This window comes from Equus caballus, chromosome 20 (genome assembly GCF_041296265.1).
Source record: "Equus caballus isolate H_3958 breed thoroughbred chromosome 20, TB-T2T, whole genome shotgun sequence".
Classification (NCBI taxonomy): Eukaryota; Metazoa; Chordata; class Mammalia; order Perissodactyla; family Equidae; genus Equus; species Equus caballus.
The window spans coordinates 55,991,904-55,998,173 of record NC_091703.1 but is presented as its reverse complement, the minus strand read 5'-3'; the positions used below and the strand labels follow the sequence as shown (position 1 = coordinate 55,998,173).

The following is a 6,270-nucleotide window of genomic DNA, read 5'->3' as shown; positions in this document are numbered from 1 at the left end:
ACAGCTCTCAACAGAAGGAATAAAGCCACGGGATTCTACAAAGCAAAAGAGGCCCAGCTGCCAATGCATTTGAAACGGATAATTTAATGTTTTTTAAAAGATGAGTAAATAAGAGAATTAATAATAGCTAGCTAAGAAAACATTAAGATGACCTACTCCTGATGCCAAACACACAGTTAAAAGCTAAGACTGGACAATAAGAAGTAAGAGTTGTAGAGAATTTGCAGGATCAAATTAAGCAAATTTGTATGGTCTTAAAGAGAATTTGTAAATATTGAAATTATTTTTAGAACAGCTTCTTATGCAGGAGAAAAGATAATAAGGGCTCGTAATAGCAGTGATAGGGTAAAAAAAGTGATGTAATTAATGCCATGCAGACTTTCCACCTGGAGATGTTGAGTCTCTGGCGTGCAGTCCCAAATAACAGAAGAGTGGCTGGCTCTGCTGGCCTGGAAATCTAATTTAGTAAGGTTTTTATGCCTTGCTTGACTCATTTATTTTCAATCCAACAGGATAGCAGGTTCTCTGTTGCGTGGAAACTGTCATGATCTTCATCAGGCCAAAAAGTAACAATTTTTTGAAGCAAATCATGTCTAGTAATGAGTGCAATACCACCCGATGGTTTTTCCTCTGGGTGGGGAAGAAGGTAAGTCTAGGATGGGACTGATAAACTGGAGTAAAATAAAAGGGCATAGAATCCAGTAGTCCTTCTGGGGTTGGGGAGAGAAGTTGTAGTGAGAACATAAGCGTGAGATTAAAAGATGGGTAAGCAATTGTTGGCTCAGAATGGACTGAGTTTTGAATTTCAGGAGAAGATCTATTGTCATAGGAGATAATAAGTACAAGGTACAGCTATGAACTGCATTATGCAAAACTACAAGAGTGGTTCGATGAAGAGCAGTGGATGTCAAAGTCTTTCACATTAAGGAAACCAAGGAAATGTGAAGCTGGATTCCTGGATGCATCATCCACAGGGACTCAGGGATTGGAGAGTATGATTTCACACTAATGTATGTGAGGGAAGGGAACAGAGATCAAGAGGCTGACAGTGCCAGCAACAAAGAGAGGTGAACATGGTAAAGCCCCTCAAAGGGGCCAGGTTTTACTTATGGAAGAGTAGTCATCTGAGCCTAGGATTGGTGAGAAGGAGAATGCTGGTGCTACCTCCCAGTTTGATGGTGGGTGGAGAACGGGAATTAGTATTCTCAATGTATGATTTAATTTTGGTAAAAAAAAAAAAAATGAGCTGTGTGGACTCTGAGAATATAGGGCACTTTGTTCACAGTGGAAAGGGAGTTCCAGAGGGCACATCAAAGGAAGTGGGAGAAAACGGAACAAAAGGATGCATTGGGAAAGAATTTCGATGCGATTATTATTAATTCATTAATTCGAGAGATATTTACCAAATGAATTCTCTGTGCCAGACACCGATCTAGGAACCGAGGCTATAGCAGTAAACAACACAGAGAAGCTCTGTGGCATCAAGGACCTTAGATCCTTACTGATTACTGACGTGGAATTTTGGAGGAGATAGGCAGTTTACAGACTTCTCCTTTTCACCTGTCCTAAATTGCTATAATCATATAAGTGCTAGTAATATAAGTAAATAAATAGAAAAAGAATGGTTTTAGAAAAAAGGCTGCCTAGAATAGGAGAAATATGGAACCTAGATACTTGAAAAAGAGGGAGGTAAACTACCCACCAAATATAAGTTAAGAGATGGGTTATAAGTTAAGAGATAAGAAGAGAAATCTTTAAAAGGCTGGGATGTGAAATTAACAAACATTGTGGGATATTCTCATACATACATATGTATATATATCTCCTTCAGCTATACACACACATGCATGTATGTATATACGTGGATAATACTCTAAAACAAAAATTTTCCCCCTTAATGGATATTCCGCATCATCAGACACAACTTTATAAATGAATTCTCCACTTCATCTCCCTGAACCATATAAGGAGAGCTTTTAAATCTGTGCCCCTGTGAAAGGGAACATCATTTCTTTCTGGAAATGCTCTTGTTATTACATCTGCGGTAAACTAAGCTTCATGTTGCCATGTACCGTTAAGGATTTCCTGGTCCCACAAACATTTTGTTTGTACCATTCTCCCTTTGAGAATTAACATATTACCCCAAATATTTTGAAATTAATTAGAAGTTGATTACACGATAAACTTTTTTTTTAATTGAGTTTTACCATTCTGCCATTGCATAGGGGCCAGATCTATGAAAAGTATTGGAACAGATGTTTTGTTTCCGAAGGTTCCACAGGGTACCTCCTCAGGCGTTTGTCCCTAGTGACCTGTCTTTGGTCTTAAGAGTCTCAAAATTGGGATCCCTTCTAAGTTGAGTTAGCAAGCTTAGCAAGGGCTTGGAGAGGGGGCTGACACAGATCCAGAAGACCACCAATAAACATAGATATTCTGGGAAGAAAAGAAATGGCTTTTTTTGGATGTAAAAATGTATTTTTTTTCCCTAGAGATCTACCTCCTTTGTTCTCAAATTAGCCACTTGCCACTGGTTCACCTCCGGAGATAACAAGAACCTGAAGCAATGAGTCGTATCTACTGGCTGAAGTTGGGCTGAAGGAAGGTCAGGAGCTCTGTAGGGCAAGGCAGGCTGTGGAGGGAGGTAGCGGTGCTCAGCTTGGGAGTAGGACTGGGGGCAAGGACTACAGCTGAGAGTGAGAAGACTGTGAAAACAGGGCAAGGCCAAAAAGGGGCCTCAAGAAATGTTCCTTTGTTACCCTACTTCCTGTTCATGGCCACTGGCCTAGATGAAGGTGACCTCTGTTCAGGGCTGACTCTAGGAGGAGAGGACAAGTACCATAGTCCCCCCTTATCCGCAGGCATATGTTTCAAGACTCCCAGTGCATGCCTGAAACAGCAGCTAACACGGAACCCTATAAATACTATGTATTTCCTATACATACATACCTAGGATAAAGTTTAACTTATGAACTAGGCACAGTAAGAGATTAAACAATAACTCACAATAAAATAGAGCAATTATAACAGTATACTGTAATGAAAGTTATGTGAATGTGGTCTCTCTCTCTCAAAATATCTTATTGTCCTGTACTCATCCTCCTTGTGATGAAGTAAGATGATACAACGCCTACATGAGGAGATGAAAGGTGATGAATGAGGTAGTCATTGTGACATGGTGTTAGGCTACTCCTGACCTTCTTACAATATGCCAGAAGGAGGATCATTTGCTTCCAGACCACGGTGGAGCTCGGGTAGCTGAAACCCTAGAAAGTGTAACCTTGGATAAGGGAGGACTACCACACGGCAGCTGGCTCTAGGTAACTGAAACCAGGGAAAGCGAAACTGCAGATAATGGGAAACTGCTGAACCTGGCCTCTGACAATGGATTACTCAAAGCAAAATATCCTCACCACTGAAATAGCCAGCCTTTCTTGAGATTTCAGGCTGGGGGTTTCACTTTGTCTTTAGAAATTTCACCACACACACTCACATCCCATTTCCCTAGGAGACAAGCATTTGCTTTGCCTGGTTACTTAGGCTCAATTTTTGATATGAGTTAGAATAAACAGTGTTGAATAAAAATGGATTTTTTTCACTAAAATCTTTGGCAGTTGATTCTGTCATTTATCAGAAACATTTAGGTAAATGAAAAGCATAAAATATACATTTTAAAATTTATCATTGAACTTAAAATAGTGCTAAAACTTTTGTATATAATGACCGAGAAAAAAATAGCTTAATTACGTAAAAGCCATACTTACTAGTACTGTAGGAATAAATTGAAAATCACAAGATTATCATTTCCTCTAAGTCAAAATAAGATTAAATCTCTTAACTCAGATGAAACCTCCAAAATTTAATGCTATCTGTGTGTGGTTTTACGGTTTTTATGAAATATTTCTGTATTAATCTTAATCATCTTTATTATAGTACCTGCTCTTAAAAACAACATTAGAAACCTTTCACGTCATGATTATCCCTGGTTATATAAACTTATTGGGAAAAATATTTGGGTCATTAGGTACTGCACCAGAGGGCTTAATTTAATCCTTAACTGCAAAGCTTTGACACTAGTTATGAGTGAATATCTAACTTATCTAATCAGCAACAACAAGATTTTTCATACAATAGAGAGGGCAGTGTGGATGTGATTATAGAATTCTCAATATGACTTTTACTTAAAAACTACATAACGATCATCCTTCACAGCAGCTGGTGTGCAATCACATTGGATTTGGTAAGACATTTCCTCACGAAGACACAGTAGAAGCAAGCACAAAGGACTTTAAATTTGTAAGATAATTGTTAAGCAAGTGACATGTTGTTACACACATGGGATACAACAATTATAGAAATACATTTCATGAAAAACTTAGAAGACATTCTAATTCCAAGGCTTATAAAGAAAATTTAAGATAATAGAAATACGTGGCAAGTGGGAGGAAGGTTTTCGCCCCCTCGTTAATTGCAATTGTTCTCTAGAAAACAATCTCCGTTGAATTTTGGGAGATAATAGTATTTTTCATGCCTGTGAACTCTATTTTCTGTGGTACATAAGGTAATAGAATAGACTTAAGTTAGCAATATTTTGTCTGTTTACATATTGTCTCTAAAAAAAAGTCTATTTTGCTTGATGCCATTTGAAAATTAATTGCACATAACCTACTAGAATTTACTTTTTTTGATTTGTAACTTGTAGGTAGAAAAGTCATCTGTTGTAAAATTAACTGGAATTGTAAAGCTTTCTAAATTATAATAACTACTCACATTTTTCTGAAGTGCAGTTGATTACTATTATGATTCATATCAAGTGCAAAACATACTAGTATTAAAAGAATAATAGCCCTCCTCACAATTTGTGCAGTAAGTATCTTTGGGGTCTGTCATTCTGATATTTCAGGTTCGTGTATATTCAGAGTACATTTGTCAAACATATTTACCTGTATCATTATTAGAACAATGTACATTGAAAGTGACATTCAATATCGTCATGTCTAATACTTTTGCAATTAATTCATCAATGATTTATAACAGTTATTTAATACCCAAGAAGCGCTCCAAGCCTTGGAGAACTTAGGAGTCATTTTCCTCATAAACTGAGTCATCTTTTGCCAAGAATGAATGCATTCAAGTATCAAAGTTTTCATGGGTTTGCAGAAATTCAGAAATCATGAAGTTCAAATGGATTCCATATTAGATAAAATTATCATCTCAGCCTTTTTGATAACAAAATTTCAGTAACATTAATGACACTTTACATTAAATCTTTGAAATATAGCAAAAAAAGATACATATTCTATGTATAGCATAAGACAGTCACAACATATTTCTTTCATAAGAAGTCTTCTCATTTGTGTCATTAGCACATAATGAGGTAAGTAGTTGACCCTTTATCCCTCCAACTTGGCAGGGTTTGGGAACACCTGTTTCTTTACCATTTGTCCTATTAAGGTAACCATACTGAATCCAGACCTCTCAGAAGGATTCCTGCTATCAATGTGCTGGGAGCAACGTGCACGGTATACCATTTCACCCCCACAGTTTCTTGTAAGTACTGGTGTTTGTTTTTCTTCTAGGCAATGATTATTCTTAGAAACTGTCTGCTCCTGCAAAACTTAGCCTGTAGTAAGTATAAACAAAGTTGGAAATTTGAAAGTTTTAGTTAGAAACTCAAGTCATCCAGATACACGTAAAGCGTACAAGGGCTGTAAAACCCGTCTTCTTTCACACTGCACTTGTAAAACAGGGGCAGTTGTCTCATAAATTACTATCTCTGAGTGAGGTGACACTGAATGACACTCCACATTCATACTCAGCCTCTTGTTTCATACCTCCAAACAGGTTGGCAGTAGTGATGACGGAGGTTCCTGTTGTAGATAACGGTGCAGTAAAATACTTTGTTTCACAGGGGCTAACAAACAGGAGCCTGGTGGTATCGCTTGGAGCAGTGATTCTCAAATTTTAAGGAGCTTCAGAATCACCTGGAGGACTTGTAAACACGCAGATTCCTCAGTCCCACCCCCACAGGTTCTGATCCAGTAGATCTGGGCTAGGGTGAAAATTTGCGTGTCTAAGTTGTCAGGTGATGCAAATGATGATAGTTCTAAAACCACACGTGGAGAGTCATTGATTTAGAGCAAAGGAATTCTGACTTCGAGTCTGTTCTTAACCCACAATCACACAACTGCCACCTCTCTGAGGCTTTCTCTCTCTCCCCCTCTCACAATCTCTCTCCTTCTTAAGTAATAGAGAACTATATGTATTAGGGTC

The 6,270-nt window shown here is 37.8% G+C and overlaps 1 protein-coding gene across 1 annotated transcript in view; it reads right to left on the bottom strand.

The window, feature by feature from the left end:
* Nucleotides 1-5,707: 5,707 nt before the first annotated feature.
* The window catches only part of HCRTR2 (hypocretin receptor 2), a 107,341-nt gene continuing 106,778 nt past the window's right edge, over nt 5,708-6,270 (bottom strand). The window contains exon 8 of the mRNA XM_070245706.1: nt 5,708-5,879. Coding sequence (XP_070101807.1) covers nt 5,826-5,879 — 54 coding nt within the window. The 3' untranslated portion in view covers nt 5,708-5,825. The remainder of the gene's footprint in view (nt 5,880-6,270) is intronic.